A 21,141-nucleotide genomic window follows, 5' to 3' on the forward strand; every position below is an offset into this window, starting at 1 on the left:
ACACACACACACACACACACACACACACACACACACACACACACACACACACACACACCATTAAAAGAAGAAATTAAAATAATTTTAGGTGACTAACATCACCTATCTGCTATCATGCATACATTAAACTTTATTTACAGTATATGACAACTACTTCAACTTAAGCTAAGCCAGATGTGCCAAACACACAGAAATATCTCAAAAACGGTAACAGGGATCTGCTGGTAAACATTCAACCCACATGGAAAATGCTGGACTTGGTCAGGGACCCCACCCAATCAAATTCCAGGTCAGACCACGGTGAAGAAGGTCCCATTTTGAATGAGAAGAGTGGCTGATGTATAATACGAGCACTGTAAGAAAAAGAGTTGTATCATTAATAAAGAGTGAAAACTGACACAGACAATTTCTGATATTACATTTTAATGCCAGTATCGGTCGATAATAATGGTAGGCCCATCATCTCTAACATTCCTAATACACACACAAGCATGCACACAGAGATCCGGGTTCAAATCTTGGTCAGGTCATACCAAAGACTAAAAAAAACAAAAAACAAAGGGACAGTGTCTCCCTGCTTTACACTCAGCTTTAAAGGGGTTGGTTGGGGGGTTAAACTACCAAACAGTTCCCGAGCGCAGCCGTGTCTGCAGCTGACCGCTCTTACAGGGGATGGGTCAAATGCATGTGTGTGTGTGTGTGTGTGTGTGTGTGTGTGTGTGTGTGTGTGTGTGTGCCACAACTAATGTGTGTGTGTGTGCACCACATATACAAATTTTTGTGTCTAACTGAAAAACAGTAGTCTATGGAAATCAGTCAATATGACTAGAAACTGAGGAGATATTGTGGATTGTCTTCTGCTTATTCTTGTCATGTTTCATTTTCTGCCTAAAACCATTTACAATTGTTGTTTTAACTAACTAACTAACTAACTAACTAACTAACTAACTAACTAACTAACTAACTACATTTTTAGCCCACTGAAATAACTTTTTGAGCCACCATGCTGCATTTGTGCTGCTCATCAAAGAGTTTGTCTTTGGAGATTTGGTTCAAAAAGGGCAAAACGAACTAACGTGTGATCACAAAGTAGATCATTTAGTTGATAAATGGGCCATGACAAAAACGGAAGAGTGGCTGGGAAATTTGCTAAATCATGCCAACCGTGCTACTGTGGGCTGAGTGCATGGAGATCTCCTCCTGGTGTGGGAAAGTAGTCTGCATGCAGACATCAGGGAGTGTTTCTGTGGAAGATAAGGGGCGAGTGAAAGTTTGTGGAACTCTCTCACTCTTTTTTTCAGCGTGTGTGTGTGACATCAACATCAAGAGAGAAAGACATACAAGGGAGGCAGAGAGAGAGAGAGAGCGGGTTTTGGGGAAACCTAAATCTGCTTGGCTCACTCAAGGCGCACCAGTCTGCGCAGCTCCTCTGCTTTTTAAAAAATTTCTCCTTCTGAATTCTGCAGCCTTCAGCTCTAAGTTTTTATTTCCGTAGCGGATGGATGTTCTCTGACAGGAAGTAACGCTCCAGCACAGCATTTTCACCTTGTGAAGTTTCAAAAAGTTCACCGGAGTGTGTGGATGGGGCATCTGAGTGGACTGGGTGACGCGCGCTTCTAATAACTTTTCAGCTTTTTCTTCCTTTTTTCTCTTCTTCAATGGCAAGATGGTCTTATAAGGAGACTCTTACTGATCGGGTCACTCCTGAGAAAGTTTAAGGAACTTGTGCAACGAATTTCTTGACTTAAGTTTCATTAAAAAAATACAACCCGAGCATCGTTTAACGCAACAAGGAGCCTTGTTTCCACACTATTTACAACCCGCTGGAGTTTAATTAGACGTGGATTGGAGATCTTTCCCGTGGATATCATGCGTCCAGCCGAGGAGCAGCGCGTCGGGCTTCACCGGATCTGGGCTCTGCTTTTCGCTGTGATCGTGTGCGCTGCGTCGGCGGTTGGATGCCCACACAAGTGTAGCTGCTCCGGCTCGCATGTGGACTGCCAGGGTCTGGCTCTGAAGACCGTGCCTAAAGGAATACCGAGGAATGCCGAGCGCCTGTAAGTGCGACTACATCACAATCACCGAGTTTACTTAGATCTGCGCTCATGCCAGAGAGCAGCAGCCTCTGCGCCCATTATTCCTAAACTGGTGTGAAATTTCAATCCGTAAAAAGGAACACGTTTCTTCCAAATATCTAATCAATGCATGTTTGCATACTGCAGCAGGATAAAAAGGCACCAGAGTGGATAAATCAAGCTGATCCTGACTGGTATTTGAAATATCTAAGAGGCACTGCGAGGAAAAAGTGCAGTTTCTATATTCTCCCTTCCTTAAAGGATGTAATCCATTCACCTGTGTCAGTAGTACATTGTGTTTAGGGAAACTTTCAGAAATGTGTGTTGCCAAACGTTTTTGAGCACATTATTAACCGAAAATGAAACAATTCTATCAGTTCTACTGCCCAGTTTTGGACTTGAATTACAAAAGAGAAACACAAAACAACAAATGAATGAGATTAGTGACACAATGTTGATAAAAGGTAGTTTGTAAGAAATAAAACTTTTGCGCCACTTTGTATTCTCAGGTGGTAGCTATACGGAAAACTACAACAAATCTATTCAATTCCTAAAAACACATCAAAAAGAATCTTCTCACCAGATTTTATGAAGTTTGCAAAGGCCATTTTATATCACCCCAATTCTCTCACAGTTAAGCGTTTACAAAGTTCCGTACAATTTTAACAATCGACTGAGCTGGATCATCCTAAAAAACTTTTTGACTCCCTTATATATTAGTCAGCATTTTCTTAGATCAAAGCTGGTGACAGTTAATATAAAATGATATTCATTCCTCAGGCAGAGACAGACTTCTGACAGATGCTGCCACCTCCTGCCTGATCTTGACACGTATACACAAGGGCAGCCACACACATGCACGCACAAACACACATACCTTTGCTGTTAAGGTATGGAAGTGATTATGCGCGATAACGGAGCAGCCAAAAGCCCTGCAGGGGATCAACAACAGACCTAACCCTGAGACAACAAACTCAATCAGTAGGCTGCACAGGAAGGTGGGGGGTCTCTGAACCAAAAAAGGTGCTGGTGCTTATGAATATATGATTAGCATGTGTGGGTGTATCCTTACGCGTGTGTGTTTTCTTTTACACGAGTTTGTATATTCTTGAGTTTCTGCATGCTTGTGCTGGCTGGTGTGATTGTTTTTCTTCTGCACGTATGTGTGAGTGTTAACAATGAACCCCATACGTCCTCTGGCCCATAGAGCTGCTGTGAGTGACCTGCTAGCCTTCACACAGCAATCCCCCGAAGACATTTACACCCCACTAAAATAAATAATTAAGGCTGGGTCTGATGAGGAGGTGGGATAAGGTGTACCTCTGCCTTAAGCTTAGGCCCCTGGGGTGGAATATTTGGGGTAGCAGTGCCCCTTCCTCCCCCGCCTTCCACTCTTGAAACTATGTGTTTATGTTTCCCTGATTTATCCAGGTCACTGTTTCAGATGTGACTTTGGCCACGGGTTGCTCTTTTCCTCCCTCGTTCTCTTCTCCATTGCTGGCCTTCATCTTTATTTCCCTCTGCAGATATATTTCAGGGAGTCTGAGATGGGAAGCATTAAAATGGATGAGATTCCAGTTGTAAAGGTTAGGGCAGATGGGAAACGTTTTTAGAAGAGACTAGCTTCGTGCTTTACTGTCCCTGGATGGGGTTTGGGTTCGCCAGCTGAGATAATGTGATTCCAGACATAACATTCTCAGAAAACAAGTTGCCAATTTGTCAAATCTTCAGACGTGATTCCGCGCAAAGGGTTTTTAATGAGCAGCGACTCTCTGACCTGATTTAAGACGCTGAATAAAACATAAATAGAACTTTAAATTTAATGCAACTCATCTTGCAACTTTATGTAATTTTGATTTGTTCTGTAATAGTCGCTAACCAAACTGTTCTTGCCAGTGAAAACTGGCAGTCCTCATGAGTATTTAAATCAAGTGAAACATGTATTTAAATGTAAGAAATCTGTTATAATTTCCTGGCGTCAGGATGCTGAAAACGCTCAAAGCCAGTGTTGCAATGTTGAGGTCTTTGGCTGAAAACTGATGTGCATCAGTCTACTAAAAATATAGAAACGATGGTCAAACATAACAAAAACAAATAAGCCAGAACTAACAAGGTCCTTGTGTGCCCCAGGATCACAGAACTCTACAGAAAAAGTGTTTGCTGGTTTTTGTTTTTGGTGATACTGATTCTAAGTGTTGTCTTTGGTCCAAAGTCTCCCAAAGGGTCAGTAGGTTCTCCTGAAGGCCATAGCTTAGCATAACAGACGTTTTCATCAATATATCATCTCATGTTTTGTGGTGTTCCATGGCAGAAATGGTTCTCCGTAGAATTGGTATAAGTAAGACTAACCCCTCCTTTCCACGGGAGCCGTCAGCAGCACGTTACTGCAGCAGCACGTTATAGCTGCTGATAGGAACCGCTGTGGTCAACAGAACCTTTTCCACCGGAGCCATCAGCAGTGCGAGTCGGCCGTGTCTCAGGAGCAGCATGTCGCGGCTCTTATGCGCCGGTTCTATTTTCTACGTGCGACGCCTCTGAAACGGGTCAAGGTCGACATTTTTGGGGAAGGAAAGACTGAAATCGGATGCGGAAATGGAACTAAGCTTCCCGAGATTTTCAGAATAAAGAACGTACTGCCTTCCAGTTGCTCTACTTTAAAAAAAGTTACTAACTGTGCGGCCCCGTGAGAAGTTATCACCTAGCTAGCGGTCTCCTTTGTTTTTCAGGTCCATATTGGCGATTATAAAATGGACAGAACATAAACCACAAACCTTTTGGAGCCATGTTGTAGTTTTCTCCTGCTTGTTGTTGTGTTTACTGACGAAGTCACTCGTGTGACTTCGTGCTCTGTCGGTGACAGCTGCTCCCCTGCTGCTTCGCGTCTCGTGGGAAGGGCCAAGCAGCAGCTTACGCGAGCAAGACGTGCTGCTGCAGTAACGTGCTGCTGACGGCTCCGGTAGAAAGGAGGGGTAAAGAGTATTTGTATTTGCTGTACTCCCTACGTCTAAGTGAATTCTGTTGCATTGGTCGAGCGGTGCATTCAAATGTTCTGTGTGATTGAATTTTTTACCCACCTATAAGATTTGAGTGTAAAACAAACTATTGCACCATATCAATTTAGACTAAACATAGTAAATATGGAAACAAGATGAACTTGTTCATAATTTATGATCAATGTTTGATAAATGTTTACATTTTTGGTGAAAAACAAAACAAAGCAATAGACAACAGGTCCACCTACCTAGGTTTCTTCATGTTGACTTGGTAGGCCACCATGAACTTCTGACGATGACCTTCAGCAAAAATACTGCAGTTTCAGCATTAAAACAACCAAACAATGAATGTGTCACACACTTTAACTGTCCTGTTAGAAACAGAAACTAAACTGCACAAAACGTAAAATTGTTTCTATTTGGGAGATTTGTTTGTTGTACCAGTACATTATTTAGCAACTTTTACCCTTGAAAAGCCAGATTAGTCACCCTTACATCAGCATACAGCTTGTATATCTGCAGAATGAGCAACACAGCTTAACATGTGCTAAACAACACCCTGTCCTGTTGGTATTGTTCTGAGTTGCCTTTTGAATTGGACGATTCGAATATCCTTCCATATGAAGGAAAAAGTTTAAACATTAGACTTTTTCCACTTTATGCATTTTACACGGTCAGAGACCTCAGTAGCATGTGGAAGATCTATACGCAACCTCAACAGCTTGGCTGCTCGTGCCAGGCAACAGTTTGGTCAAGCTTTGCTGAGTCGTGGCATCCCATTGCTCAAGTCCATCAGCGTGTTTTTGTGGATCACTCTAGAACAAATAACTGTTCAAGAGCTGCTGATCAGGTGTCAGTCATGCAAATGGCAGCACATGAAGCTTGTTTCCCATCATCAAATAGCAAAGAGTCGTAGGCACAGCACCATGTCCTGCATATAAGAAAAAAACACCATTTTTAGTGCTTCACCTAAATCACATAAATAGTAAAATTCTGGGGTTTTTACACAAACTGCCATATTCTTTGAAACAATAATGCAACAATCTCTCATAATCCTGATCTACAAACTGTTAAATGGTAACTAGCCTGTATTTGTATAGCACCTTCTTAGGTTCTACAACCCCCAAGGATCTTGACAACACAATCAGTCATCCGTCCATTCACACACACACACATTCACACACTGGTGATGATGAGCTACAATGTAGCCACAGCTGCCTTGGAGCACACTTATGGAAGCGAGACTTCTGAACACAGCACCACTGGTCCCTCCAACCACCACTAGCAGGCAAGGCAGGTTAAGTGTCTTGCCTAAGGACCCAACAGCAGCATTCTCTGGTCAGATTTGGGATCGAACCTGCAACTTCCTGAGCTACTGTTGCCCTATCTCATAAAGCTTTACTAAACATAATTTTTGTGAAAACGTACTGTAGCAAAGAGACAACAAAATGACATGATATATTGATGAAAATGTGTGTTGTGCTAAGCTATGTCCTTCAGGAGAACCTACTGACCCTTTGGGAAACTTTGGACCAAACAGGAATGATCACAAACCCATGTATTTCCTCTGTAGACTCTGTGACTCGGGACCCAAGTCGACACGGTTCATTCATTGTCGTATGTCATACTGTAATTACCACTAAACTAATACTAGAGGACTGTGGTGTCACAGTGAAACAGTCAAGCATATTTTCAGACTCAAATTCGTAATGCATGTCAACATTTTCTGACCTACAATTTTGTGGAAACAACTGCATGAAAATAAATTCATAGAGTCCGAAAGTGGTTACACAACGTCAGCCTTCTGATTTTGAGCTTGCCTTATCTTAAGATCTAACAGGATTCTTTTCCTCTTGTATTAGGTTGTTGGTCTCTTATCCCGGTCAAAAGGCAGATCTAGTGAATCAAACTAAATCAGACAGACTGTGTGAAGGTTACTGAAAACAAATGTACAAAATCACTTTTAAGTGGAGTAGAAACACATGACACAGGTTGAAGGAAATTGGGTATGACAAAAAGAAAGCTCCTTCCTTCATGGGAAGGAGCTTCATGACACATTACAGTGAAAAGTAAGAAAATAGCCTCTTTTTTCATGAAAAAAGCATGCCTACATAGGAAATGGGTCCGGACAGAAAATCTCTGGCACTGGAAGCTACAAAACCATCAGTGTGGTTCTGTTAAAGTTACTCCCCATTTACCCCTCTCCTTACATCCAGGAAATAACTTTAAACTTGTTTTTCTACTGCATCAAATGGATGTAAAGGGAGAGCAACAAACCACCTGTCAAATGCACGGACTCAGCTGTCCTGGAAGCCAGTTATTCCTCACTATTGTAAACAAAGCATTTGGAAAGGTTAATAAAAGAAAAAACAATGGTGACCTCACACACACACACACACACACACACACACACACACACACACACACACACACACACACACACACACGCACGCACGCACGCACGCACGCACACACACACGTTGCCTCACAGATTACCTCAGGCCAGTCAATTCCGTAATGTCCTCCTTGGGAAGCCACTTGAGACCTCATTTGCATCTAATTTGAGTGAAGCGTTTTTTGGGGACGGCTTAACAGGCTTAAGGAGGGGTGGGGGGTAAATGCATTAGAAAACAGAGAGGGCTTTTCTCTCCTGGGTTCACTTCCCACCTGCCCAGTGGGAACCACATAAATGTACACGCAAAATGAACACACACCCCAAAGTGTTGACTTTTTTTTAGAGCTGCAAATTGCAAACTGTTGTCTAATAGCTGTGAAATGTCAGGAAATTGAATGCTGTGAACCTCAGAGGGAGCTTTCAAGTGGCTTAGCTGCAGTCAGGAAACTTTAGCTCTAAAGTATATTTGTGTAAATATGTATGTGTAGTTCATGTCAGTATGATTTAAATTATTTTTAAACTGTATGTGAGTTTGTGTGTCTGTATGTGAAACTGAGTAAGCGTGGGTTTGCAGCTCAATGTGCTCACTGCGGGAAATGGGCAGACTTCCTGAGCGGACTTTAAGGAACTAATTTTGATTTTAACTGCCTATTTTTCTGCTCCCTCTCCGATAGCTTTTTCAGGAACTTTGGCACATTTCTCACAAGCAACACTTTCTCTCCTTTCTCCAGCCTCACCTAACCTTTCTTCTGTCATTTAACTTCCTTTTTGAACCTCTTATCTGTATCCAAACTTCATCCCACCTTCTTTATTTTCTGTCCTCTGAAGTCTCTGTTTTATAAGTCTTGACTCATTCTGTCATCTTTTCTTCCCCCTCTACATACTTGTACCACTTTCCCTGACCTCCACCTCCAGTACACACACACACACACACACACACACACACACACACACACACACACACACACACTCACACACACACACACACACACACACACACACACACACACACACACACACACACACACACACACACACACACACACACACACACACACACACACACACACACACACACACAGTTTGCCAGCAGCATCTCTCCAGTTGAGTTTTCACAGCCCCCATTCCCCCTCCGTGTGCCAACCTACCACTGAGCCTATAACAGTAGACTCCTGCTGTTCTGTACATGTGTGTGAACAGAGTGTGTGTCAAGTGGACACACAGGTTCCAACCATTGCTTCTGGCTTTTATCAAAGATCTGTTTTGATTGGTTAGTGGGTGCTGTAACCACCACACACTCAGCTTGGAGACAGCGTTTCATGGTAGAACTAGTATTTGTGTGACCTTTGGAGATTTTGTCAGATTATTTCTTGCATCAACTCCAACTCCAAGTCCCTAATTGTAGCACAGATTGCAGATTTTAAGAACGTTCTGCATTGACTGAAGCACGTCGCTCTAGACTCCCCAGCTCCTTCCTTCAACTGATCTGAAACAAGACAGTGTTGTGATTTCATTTACGTCCACAAAGTCTGAAAGGGCAAATCCAAGACACATTTTCACTATTTACAACATACTTATTGGGTTTGTGGAACAAAGATGGACATTTAGACTACTTTAAGGCAATGCTTTAGTAGCACAGATGCTTTGAATAAACGTCCACATCCAGTGAAGAGTTCTTTTTCTTCCCATCATTATCATGATGGTGATGTAATACAGCTGAGTGTTATTGCTAAAGCAGACAAATCTAAAATAAGAAGCTAAACCCACAATGAGCTTGCTGTTCTCAAACAGGCTCTCACCCTAACCCTATCGTCCGTGACAATCTTGCGGTCTCCGTTTTGCCCCGGTCCAACAATGTTTGATCCCGTTTTGGTGTACCAGATGGCACAAGAGTAACCAACATTTAGGCTCCAGCTCTAGGTCACTGGGTGATCTTCTCCCAGAGTTTCTCTAGCATGCAGGAACTTGACCTTTTCACATAATGACTTTTGGCCTGCCAAAGCAGCAGCCAGCTGGCACTGATAGTGGGCGCTGCCCTTCTGGGAAATGAAGTAAGTTGAGTGTTACAAAACATGAGCACAGATACTGTTTTTGAATGTACACAATCATTAAATGAGGTCCATGCAATCACACGGAAAGCCAGATGCCTGCTCACATAAATGATAATATACACAACAAAAGGTTGATGCTCACGTTAGCAACATGGTTCCCTTCAGTCAAATTTTAAATCCTGAAGAAAAGTCTTATTTTAGTGTCTTTTACGTCTTTCAGGTCATCAATGTAATGTGGCACTTTTACAAACACACACACACACACACACACACACACACACACACACACGCACGCACGCACGCACGCACGCACGCACGCACGCACACGCACACGCACACACACACACACACATAAATATATGTGCCATTATGGGTGCATGTCTGATGCAGGGGCGTTAACACCTTTCTTATATCACCACTCTGAAGACCGATGAGCGTTGTCAACCGGTTTACTGACATTCGAAAGGGTAAAACTAAAAACAAGACAAAAAATACAGTTATGATATACATATGTGCAGCATAATATGCATTTATATACCACACTGCTACTACAGAGCATATGTCACAGGTCTAATTATGAGAACTAGACCTCATATCCAGACGACCTCCTAAATCGCGTGTAACTAACTTAACAAAAGGACTAGCTTGCAGCAAAATACAGCATTAGCGGGCAACATATTGCACAAAAACAAAGTTGCAACTTATACTTTAAGTACATACCGGCGATACAACCATAAACAGAAGATGTAGACAGTGTTTTTTTATTTATTTTTTTAAACAGGGCACCATAAACTGTGTGCCGATATGTTTCCTTTCTTCTTGCTGGCTTGCTTTGCTAGACTGAGTGGACTTTCTGTTCAATAAAATTATTTAAAAAATAAAGTCGTTTCTAAAGTGCACCACTCGAAGAAACCACAGAGGGTGCTGTAAACACATATTGAATAACAACTGATTGAGAATGATATTTTAGTGATACAACATTTTACAACTTTTAGTGAAAACAGAACTATATATATATATATATATATTAATATATATATATATATATATATATATATATATATATATATATATATATATATATATATATATATTAATATATATATATATCAGCATCAGGTGCTAGGGAGCCAGAGCACCCTGATGAAAAGTAGGCTACTGGAACAAGACGGAAATAGGCCAGATGCAAGAGCCTGGATCTGGATGCTACTACTTGATGCTACTACTCCAGTAACCCTAGTCAGAGGGGTTACATGCAGAGAATGCGAGAAGAATGGTTACTTCAAAACCCACACTCAACACTAACAACAACTAGTAGCTCATTGTTCCAACATCCACAAACGGCAACTGCTATCACAACTTGGGATTGACGAGATACAACACAAATGCCACGCCAAAGGGGAGCCAGGACACAAGGTAAGAGGAAGCGAACATCAACTCCCCATCCAGAGTTTGGGTTTAAATAATAAGTGAAACAAAGCTGAATGAGGCAGCAACTGACCTAACAGTAGGGCTGGGCGATATGGCCTAAAAATCAGTATCACGATATATTGAGAATTTTACCTCAATAACAATAAATGGACGATAACTACAGGTATGCGCAGAAATAAAAATAGTCCACTAGATGGGGCTGTCACATGTATTACCTTGAGTCACTTTTTACGTGACTCAAGGTGGTACAGCTTCTTAAAGGGACACAAATGTTGCCAACCTACACACATCTTTTCATTTTTTTATTATCAAATTTATTGACATGGGAAATATTATCATGATAAGAGTCAGAAATTTTGATAAAGATACATTTTTGATTTATTGCCCAGCTCTACTTGAGCGATAGGATAATGGCGTGAATGAACCCTAGGCAACCCCGACACCTAACCCAAATACTTAAAGATGTAAATGCATCTTACCCTAACCCTATCCTTCATTGTTAACTCAATGGGGCTGTGGAAAACCACCCTTAATGCCAATTGCACAAGTCTCCATTAAATGTGGCTTACACCAAGGAGACACTCTGTCCCCACTGCTGTTCTGCATCGGTCTGAACTCCACAGCCAAATAATCAACAAGACTGGCTATGGATACCGACTCAAGAATGGAACCACAATCAGCCACCTCCTCTACATGAATTACATAAAGCTGTACGCCAAGAGTGAACGAGACATCGACTCACTGATCCACACCACCAGGATCTACAGAGTGGTGTGCTCTTATGGTGGAGATTTATATTGTATAGTGAAATGGATTGTTTGTGAGCACAGTGTTGATGCATGAATAATGTATTTTTTTGGATGATGTTATGACCCCAGGAAGAATAGCAACTGTTTTAACAGTGGCTTATGAGGATCTTAATAAACAAACAAACAAAAACAGCACTGAGATCGGACTGTCATTCGGACTTCAGAAGTGTGGTCGGATGGTGACAAAGAAAAGGAAGGTAGTCCACAGAGAAGGGGCCTCACTCCCAGAAGGAACAATAGCAGACATTGAGGGCAGTTACAAGTACCTTGTACCAAATGGCAACCTTGAAGGAGCCTCAAAGGAAAGGAGCCACAACTAAACACCTACGAGTAAGGCAAGTCCTAAGAAGTCAACTCAGTGGCAAGAATAATATCTGGGCAATGAACAGCTATGCCCTGCCAGTAATCAGATATCCTGCAGAAAAAATTAACTGGCCAAAGAAAGAAGTACAGACCACAGATGTTAAGACAAAGAAGCTCTTAACCATGTGTGTAGGGTTCCATCCCAAATCCAGCACCCTGAGACTTTACACTAGCCGTAAGAACTAGTGAGTGAGAGCCACTGTCCAAGATGAAACATTCAAGATCCATTTGTACATAAAAGATGAGGCCCCATCAGATGACATGCTCAGTGAATGTCTCAGACAGTGATGAACAGAGGACGAGACACTGGAAATACCATCGTGAGAAGACAACCCCCTAACCACAGACATATAACTGAAGTGGCTGATATCAAGAAATCCTATCAATGGCTAGAAAACGCTGGTCTGAAGAATGCGGGCCATGTGCGGGCTAAGCAAATCCTCGGACTCTACAACTGAGGACCCCTGGTGTGGGCTATGCAAAGAGGCCCCTGATACAATCCACCACATAACTGCAGGGTGTAAGATGCTGGCAGGGAAAGCATACATAGAACGCCACAACCAAGTGGCTAGCATTATGTACAGGAACATCCGTGTAGAGTATGGACTGGAAGCCCCAAGGTCAAAGTGGGTAACACCCCCTAAGGTGGTTGGGAATGAGAGAGCCAAGCTCCTGTGGGACTTTCAGATCCAGACTGACAAAAAGGTGATGGAGAACTAACGGGACATTGTGGTGGTGGACAAACAACAGAGGACAGCTGCGGTGGTTGAAGTAGCAATACCAAGTGGTGGTAACATCAGGAAAAGGGAACATGAGATACTAGAGAGGTACCAGGGCCTCAAAGCAGAACTTGAGAAAGCCTGGAGAGTGAAGACATCTGTGGTGCCCGTGGTCATCGGGGCACTCGGGGCAGAAATCCCCAAACTGGAGGAGTGGCTAAAGCAGATCCCAGGATAAACATCAGACATCTCAGTCCAGAAAAGTGTAGTTCTAGGAACAGCTAAAATACTGCCCAGAGCCCTCTACCAGAGGACCAGAGCTGGAAGGATGAGACCACCCATGGAGAGTAGTATGATTTTTCATAAAACAAAAATACAAAAGAAAAATACTATCTGTCTATCTATCTATCTATCTATCTATCTATCTATCTATCTATCTATCTATCTATCTATCTATCTATCTATCTATCTATCTATCTATCTATCTATCTATCATCTATCTATCTATCTATCTATCATCTATCATCTATCTATCTATCTATCTATCTATCTATCTATCTATCTATCTATCTATCTATCTATCTATCTATCTATCTATCTATCTATCTATCTTCTCTCTCTCTCTCTCTCTCTCTCTCTCTCTCTCTCTCTCTCTCTCTCTCTCTCTCTCTATATATATATATATATATATATATATATATATATATATATATATATATGAAAAAGCATACCCAACATTCCCTATATTACTGAAACCACAGCACAAGGTGTCGCTCAGCTGCTGTAGATGGGGATGTGAACAGTTGGAGCATTTATGTCACAGTTTGCCTTCATTACCTCTTCAAAGTAAGTTTTGCTAACCTTGAGGTCGATTTCACATCTGCATGAATAACAGCAGCTTTAGAGTGTTTGCTTTTTCATAGCAATGCTTCTGTGTTACAGAACCTCAACAATTAACCTGCTGTGAGAAACTAAGATTCAGCAAGCAAACTATTAATCTTTAACAACTAATTTACTTTAACAACTTGTTGATGTGATAAACACCACCCAAATAGCCTCCGTGTTAAACATTAACAAAAGGCTACAAAGAAAAGAACATGATTATAAATAAATCTTCCAGTTTTAAATTGTTTTTAACGAGGAAGGCAGAAAATGCACAGCATGTGGCTCAGCACATCCAGTCCACACTAACGATTAGGCAGGCACAGGAACACAGTTCACTTTTTTTGCATTCAATGGATTAAACATGCAAATGGTTGTAGATGGAAACTCTGAAGTATAATGAGAAAAAGAGTGAGTTTCACACAGAAACAAGCTTGAGTCACGAATGACCTCCTGTGACACTGTTGAGACAGAAGTCCTCAGACTGGAGGACTTGAGAGTCTGTTTTATACCAGAACACACACATAGGTCTGTGTGTGTGCGCCTGAAGTCATTTGATGTTAACAAGCTGTGCCACTGTTTTGTTTGGCAACTGTCACCAAAGCAACATATAAAATCCCTGCGGCAGGGACTTCATTTAGTGAGTGTATGTCCTTCTCTACACCTGTGTGTGTGCATGTTTGTGTTTATTTATTTCTGGGCATGCGGTTGTGCATGTAGCATGGGAGTGTGACCTGTAATTTTCTTTTTTCAGTCCAACAATCAGTGAAGCCCAGTGTGACAGACTGTTTATGCTGAGTAGGGAGCTTACCAAGAGAAACTGGTCAGTGGACTGCGCATGCATCTGAGATTTACTTCATCCTTCTGTCACTTCAGTGTTGTCTACATTGTTCACGTTCTCTTTCAGCCTCTCCATCACCCTAATCTCTCTCATTCTCTGATTTCCTCATTTACTCATGGAGCAGCAGCAAGTCTTGTTCTTGTCAAGAAGGCTTTCGGTAGCCAGATTTCCCCTCCACCCACACCCCGTCGTATTCACTTACAGTGCAGCAGTAGTAAATCCAAACAAAAGCAACGCAGCCCAATAAACTCCAGCAGAAAAGAGCTAACTAAATACAGCAGCCACTTTGGCTTGTTACTCCAACAAAAGGGAGGCTTGCAACCTTCTCCTTGATGTTGTCAAGGTGAACAGCTGCACCAAACAATGTGTTCATGCTGAATATTAAGGAATGAGTAGTAAATTGTATCAGAAGGAAAGGTAACTTGTTTTGGTATACAATGAAGAATTTAGTGAAATCCATCCATCCATCATCAATCCCTGCTTGTCCCCACAGGATGGCAGGGGTTGGTGCCTATCTGCAGTAGTCACTGGTCACCAATCCATCGCAGGGTAACATAGAGACACACATGACAAACAATTATGCATGCACACAACTCACACTTCAGGACAATTTAGAGAGACCAATTAACCTTACGATCATATTTTTGGACTGCGAGAGGAAGCCGGAGTACAGAACTAAGACATGCACAGGTAAAACATGCAAACCCCGTACAGAAAGACCCCAGGTTAGGATTCAAACCTAGGACCTTCGTGCTGCAAGGCTACAGTGCAGCTATTTGCATCGCTATTCAATTCAATTCAATTCAATTCAATTCAAAGATACTTAATTAATCCCAGAGGGAAATTAGAGTTTCAGTACAATGCAGTCTAGTAAAATCCATTTGGCCAGAAATTTGCTAAAGCAAAAGCTGCAATAAATGGTAATTGACGTAAGCATGATTAGCCATTCATCCATTTTGACTGTCTGTGCCATTATTTCTGGACGCGTCTGGCTTCAATTGGCACAACATTCACACTGATGAACCAATCAGAGCAAGTTTAAGGCAGCGTGTTGGTTTGTTTAGCTGGGGCGCTCGGTAGAGTTGAGGAAAATAATCTAATAGTTGATGCATTAAGATGTGGACATAAACGATTATGAATCTTTGAAGAAGCACACCATACTCGATTATAGCAGCTTGCTGCTAGCATTAGCCACTGGCTTGCTCCATCTCTAAGTGATCATTACATGTATTCTCACATGTTTGCCCATCAGGGAAACTCTGGGTCAATGTTCTGCTTTAAACTTTGTATTTGGCTTTTATTATTTGGGAATGTTCGTTTATGTTTTAGAGAGCCTTTTCACCATGGCTGCCAACCGGAACTTTGTTTGTCATGAAGGTACAGAATGTAAGAATGTAGTAAGAATGACATCCTGTGGTCAAATTTTGTTACTGCAGCCTATTTTCTAGACAAAACCACTCTTCAGAACATTTAGACGCATGAGAGCATGTGTGTGTGTGTGTGTGTGTGTGTGTGTGTGTGTGTGTGTGTGTGTGTGTGTCTAACCCTAACCCTGTTCAGTGTGAGATATTGGAGGTGTGGCTTGAAAGCGTGTGAAGAGGGTCAAATGCGTGTATCTCACGCTCAAGGCTTGAGAATTGGTAGCCCTGTATTAGCTTCTTTGTCACTGTTAGCATTTTTAGCTCATCTTTAGCCTCTAGCTTACTCTAAATGATTGAGTAAAACAAAAGCATGCCGTGGCTTCTTAGAGGTACAAGAAATTACTTCTGGGTCACTTCTGTTTACTGGCTTAGAATCTTTACTAAACACTGTCAAATGACAGATGCCGGTGCTGGAATGGCGACTCGGTAAAGACTCGCCAATCCTGCGATCTCAGGTTGTAAACAAAGACAATTTTCCTCTTTGGCCATTTTCAAAGGAAAAACAGACAATCCCCCTGGCCAGCTGAAAATTAAATATGTTTAAACATAACCTTCCTTCCAACATTAAGAAAACAGGCTTTTTTGTGATTATTTTACTGTAAATGTCTTACATATTTTACCTACATAAAAATCCTGTCCATTGTTTTCTGTTTGAGGGTGGGAGGATGCACACAACTCTCAATGTAATCTGATGAAACTACAGCTGGGGTTAGACCAAATAAGTGCAATTTGGATGTCAACAAACCCAAATTTGTTTCAACAAAAGAAACAAAAGAGAAAAGAAGTACGCTTTGACACACTTGATCAAGTGCTGCCAAAGAAACAAAACTTTTCAAGTGATTGGATTTGAACTGTGTCAAAGTCCATTCTGAAGCAAACTCGACACCAGTCCTACATCTGGTGATGGACATAGTGTGGGGCTCAGTGGAAAAGGAAGAAGGCAATTAGGATTCCTTGAGTAGCTGGGAGATTTAGAGAGCGAAATTGAGCATACCTATCGACCAGCGAGAAGTATGGAGAGCAAGGAAGGAGGTATGAGAAATTGAGGCATTACAAGAGCTTTGTGGAAAACAACACAAGATTAGGAGAGGAAGTGTATGCATTTGGAAACCAAGCATTGGATTGAGGACAACAAAGAATGCCTGGAAGATAAAGAAATGAGGGGAGAAAGATAGGGATGCAATACCCAATGGAGCAAGAAAAAAAATGCTAAAAGAGGAAATTTGAGTGTCAGACAGATAAAGCAGTTGAAGGAAACTACAGTTCTGTGTGAGGGTTGCTGTGCCAGATAGAGAAAACAGGACAGAGGTCACGACAGCAACACAAACTGAGAGTGAGGGTCAAGGTGAGAGAGAAAACCACAAGTGACCTGCCAGTGAACCACTATGTCGAACACCTTAAATCATGTTTGATACCATTTCATGGTTAACCACAAATGTGGTAATTAGTTCAGCCTGCCATTCCACAGAGCCCTTGGGAGTCACCTGATCTGTCATTTGTTTAACATATCCTCCCAATAATTATTTATCCCCCCCAGAAAGGTCCCAGGTGGGAATCAAACTAAGTTGGTAACAAACTGGGTCACTGTGCAGCCTAAAGAGCTTGCTGCAGTGTTAAATGGGTGTGTGAGGATTTCATTTGCATTCTTGTCTTTTTCTTTTGCCCCTCACAAATACACATATGCTCTGTGTTGCTGCCTGTAATGGAAACAATTGTTAAGCTGTTTGTGTGAAGGCCTCCTGTTTAGCTGATTCCCAGCACAGTTGAATTTTAAGGCAGTTTAAGCCTGTTTAGTGGTGTGGACACCCAGGTTTTAATGGTCCAGGTGCAAAAATATGCAGCTCCACCAAGTCTTTGTGGTGGAATTCCTCAAAATTACGAAACATCTTCTATGTCCTTAAGTCACCTGTAAAAACATAAGAACGGATCTCTATAGTTAGGTTTTTTTATACATCACTCTACATTTCCATATCAGTGGAAGATTACGTCTTCATACTGAATTGAGTTGTGATTTTACCTTGAGCAACAAGATAAAGGATGGGTACCTTAGACATTTGAATCGATTCGGTACTAATTCCCGGTACCTAGGAATCGGTACCGGTACTTACCGGTACCAATTTTCGATACTTTTGAGTGTTTAATATTTTAATTCTCTTTTATAATTAAATATATATTTTTCTCAATATATAACAATATTTGATAAATATCACGATAAATAACATTCAACTGTTTGTATTTTAACATCGTCCTTGTAGTTTTATAAGCTGATAATTAAACTGAAGCAAACATCTTTACTGTGAACTAAATTTACTGTGTATCTTCATTCCTTTTGCCGTCCTTTTTCATTTGATTTTTCCTACTGGGAAGTTAGAATTTCCGAGGAGAAGGCAAACGCACCATTAGCTGATAACAATGGTAGCAATGGAAGCTAACATACCAAGCTAACGTTATCTTAAACAGTTTATTTAGCTGCTGGAGCAGATTAAAACGATGATGCCTCACACTTAGATCATTGTCACTGGTTTCGTCTTCACCCGTCGCATTTAGTAAAGTGAAGCCAAACTTTAGAGCACATTCATGTTCTTCTAGTCGGGAATTCGGAGTTCTGAGGAGAAAGCGAACGCACTATTAGCGAAACGGAAGCTAACATATCAAGCTAATTATATTTACCTACCGGAGCAGATTAAGATGAGGATGACTCACTTATATCATTGTCGCTGGTTTCATCATCACCCAGTTACCCATCACATTTAGTGAAGTGGACCCAAGCTTTAGCGTGCGTTCTTTCTACCATGCTACTCTGTTTACAACTCGCTCGCAGTGAGCGATGACAAAACGCTCTTGCGCATGCGCAGCTGTCTTGGCAAGTTCTTGTTATGAAGGATGGGTACCGAAACAATGCACCGTTTGAAATGACGTGAATCGGTGCTCGGTCGGTACTGTGGAATTCGGTCGGTACCTTAAAAAGTACCGAATTCGGTACCCATCCCTAAACAAGATATATTTAGAGTCAGTTCTGAATCTATTAAGTGATTTGCAAATCTGTTTATGTAAGTAATTAATTTTCAGTTGATGCTCATCCATCCATCCATTCATTGTAGGACTAATTAGTATCTATTCATGATAAACTAATGGTTTGTAGCATGCTTTTTTGAGTGCATTCCCTTTGATTAGGGTTTTACACCCTTAAATGTTGTTGTCTGGTAGGAACCATAAAACCTTCTTATTTATTGGCTTAGTGATGTTAGATATGGTGATGCCATTGTGGTCCACCTGGAAATGTATCCTCACTGTTTGTTTGACTACAGCGCTGTCTCCTTGGTGATTTCAAGAGTTTCCACTGCGAACAAGAGAAAGATGAAGATAAGGATGGAGAGATTAGAGGTGGAAAGAGAAAAAAGTAAAAGAAAAAAATGTAGCTAACTGTAAAAGAGTAAAAGATTGAGATGAAGGAGGGGAGATTATGGGCGGAGAGGGAAACAGATGAAGGTGTAGAAAAAAGTGTTTGGTCAACTGTGAAAGAGTGAACGATAACATGTGAGAGAAGGAGAGAAGGGAGATATACTAGAAAGGGAGAGATTAGAGAGAAATACAAAAGTGGACGGAAATCCTGGGAACAGGAGGTGGAGCTGGTTCTGACGGGCTGGCGGGCTAACATCAGACCCACAACCAGGCAGAGATTTGAGATAGATGAAGGTAAAATGAATGGCAGAACCGGAAAAGTGAAAGATTGCACAGCTGCATGTGAAAAGACGAGCATTGACGGATATTAGAGGTTTATTACAGGAGGAGAGGATGGATGGAGGTGAAGAGGTGAGGAATAAAAGTTTTAGATTGAATGCTGTGCCAGAACTAATCAGAAGTGAGCAGAAACCTGGGATTACACATCATCATGTATTAAAAGAGTTATGTCAAGGAAGCAGGTCCGTCTTCAAGTTGGGATTAAATCAGTGCTGTGACACATTTTTCACTGTGTTCAGTGATTTACCGGCTATCCCTTTTCGCAACATTTGGTTTGATGGAGGAACAACTGTGTCAGCAGTCTGAATGGACTGGACAAACAGATGAAACTTGACATCTAATTTAATTTACTTTTCTCATTTCTATTTTCATGTTTTTGATGCTTTCAGAGGCTTTGATCTCTCCATGCAAATCCTTAATATTTCAGCAAGTGGGAAAGATTTTTCCTCCTTTTACTGTACAGATTTTAACGTTTCGATTTGTTTTGAGCTTTATCATGGCAGTCAAATGCATCAGCTTCCCTCGAACTTAGGAAATTTATTTTTAAAAGATCATAGAACTTCACCAGTTAGCCTTGACCTTCTAAATGCATCAGTAACTGATCCAGTAGTTGTGACATTTCATTTTAAGAGAAAAAAAATGTGTTTGCATGAAAATATAAATTTCTAATTCAAATAATTGCAATCAGTCACCAAGAGACCCAGCCCGTCTGCTCCACAGCCCCTTTAATTGGCTCATCCCATTTATCCTGGAGTCTAGGAGGCGTCCTGATCAAATACAAAAACCACCTCAACTGTAGGAGTAGTGCCACTACTCTGAGGCCCTGTCCACACGTAGCCGGGGATCTGCCAAAACGTAGATATTTTTCTACGTTTTGGCCTGTCATCCACACGAAAACTGAGTTTTTTCACACGAAAACGGATCTTTTTAAAAACTCCGGCCAAAGTGAAGATCTGCGTTTTCTCCGTTTTGGGTGTCTGCGTGTGGACAGACAAAATCGGAGTTTTAAGGTCCGCAACGTCACTTTCTGCGACAAAATAATGCTGACATCACGTGTGCGACCTGTGTTTACACTAGCCGACAGCATGGATGCCCTCAGAGCTGCGCTCGCTTTATCAATTGTCCAAGCGCTTTTTGCTTGTTTGTTTTTGCAAGCGGAATTACTGCTCCTTGCAGAAGACCACAGACGAAGGACGAGGTTAAGAACGGGGGAAGTACTGCCGCCTACAGGTCTGGCATGTCCTTAACAACGTATTTATCCGGGTACGTGTGGACACAGTTTATTTTTTAAAGAGGTGGTGTGGATGCAAGTTTTTGGAGGGGCGGATATTCGTTTTTAAAAAAACCCGGCTACGTGTGGACTAGGCCTGAGTCCCACCCAGACATCCGAGCTGCCCAGCCTATCTACACAAGGCTGAGC

At 41.6% G+C, this 21,141-nt stretch overlaps 1 protein-coding gene across 1 annotated transcript in view; it reads left to right on the plus strand.

The window, feature by feature from the left end:
• The first annotated feature begins 1,673 nt into the window (after positions 1-1,673).
• slit3 (slit homolog 3 (Drosophila)) overlaps positions 1,674-21,141 on the plus strand; it is a 332,135-nt gene continuing 312,667 nt past the window's right edge. Inside the window, exon 1 of the mRNA XM_015950185.3 lies at positions 1,674-2,057. Within this exon, the coding sequence (XP_015805671.1) occupies positions 1,870-2,057 (188 nt within the window). The 5' untranslated portion in view covers positions 1,674-1,869. The remainder of the gene's footprint in view (positions 2,058-21,141) is intronic.

The sequence above is a fragment of the Nothobranchius furzeri genome, chromosome 1, assembly GCF_043380555.1.
Source record: "Nothobranchius furzeri strain GRZ-AD chromosome 1, NfurGRZ-RIMD1, whole genome shotgun sequence".
Taxonomy (NCBI): Eukaryota; Metazoa; Chordata; class Actinopteri; order Cyprinodontiformes; family Nothobranchiidae; genus Nothobranchius; species Nothobranchius furzeri.